The 520-nt window shown below is 64.4% G+C and overlaps 1 protein-coding gene across 3 annotated transcripts in view; it reads left to right on the top strand.

Moving 5' to 3' along the window:
* The first annotated feature begins 123 nt into the window (after nt 1-123).
* The window catches only part of USP25 (ubiquitin specific peptidase 25), a 113371-nt gene continuing 112974 nt past the window's right edge, over nt 124-520 (top strand). For 2 of the 3 annotated variants that reach the window (XM_015414284.1, XM_015414282.1), the window contains exon 1: nt 125-424. In XM_015414284.1, the coding sequence (XP_015269770.1) occupies nt 380-424 (45 nt within the window). In that variant the 5' untranslated portion in view covers nt 125-379. Of the gene's footprint in view, nt 425-520 lie in introns of all 3 variants that reach the window. The other variant, XM_015414283.1, reaches the window with a different exon arrangement.

Raw genomic sequence — 520 nt, 5'->3', positions numbered from 1 at the left:
CCCCCAATTTGGGTGGCGTCCTTTCTATTTACCCGACTTTGAACTCAGTGGGCAGGAAGGGAAGTCGTGAAGCGATGGGAGGAGCAAAGCGCATTCTTGGGTTGGGCAGGTTTGGTTGAGGCAGGCAGCGTTGCATACGCCAGACAAGCGGGCTTGAGCGCGCCTTGCTTCTTTCCCAGGGCCGTCGTTGGTTTGGGTGTCGCCGCGTCACGGCTGCGTTGACTCCGAGAGGCGGCAACCTCCGCTTCCTCCTGTCCGTCTCTGCTCCCGCCCGGCGCCCGCTGTCTTCCAGCTGCCCCTCCCAGCCCTTGACCAGCGCCGTCGTCTCCTGCAGCCCCCCTCAGGCCGGCAGGGAGGGAAGCCGAAGCGAGACGGGGCCATGACCGTGGAGCAGAATGTGCTGCAGCAGAGCAATTCGCAGAAGGTACGCAAGCAGGCAGAAGGAACCTGGAGGAGTGGTGGGGCAGTCCGCTCGGCTCAGGCCGCTGGAGGAGGCGCTCTCGCGGGCGGGAGAACTACT

Source organism: Gekko japonicus, unplaced genomic scaffold (assembly GCF_001447785.1).
Source record: "Gekko japonicus isolate JY-2015 unplaced genomic scaffold, Gekko_japonicus_V1.1 scaffold72, whole genome shotgun sequence".
NCBI lineage: Eukaryota > Metazoa > Chordata > Lepidosauria > Squamata > Gekkonidae > Gekko > Gekko japonicus.
Note: the sequence above shows the minus strand (reverse complement) of the source record. Positions and strands in the feature narration are given on the sequence as shown.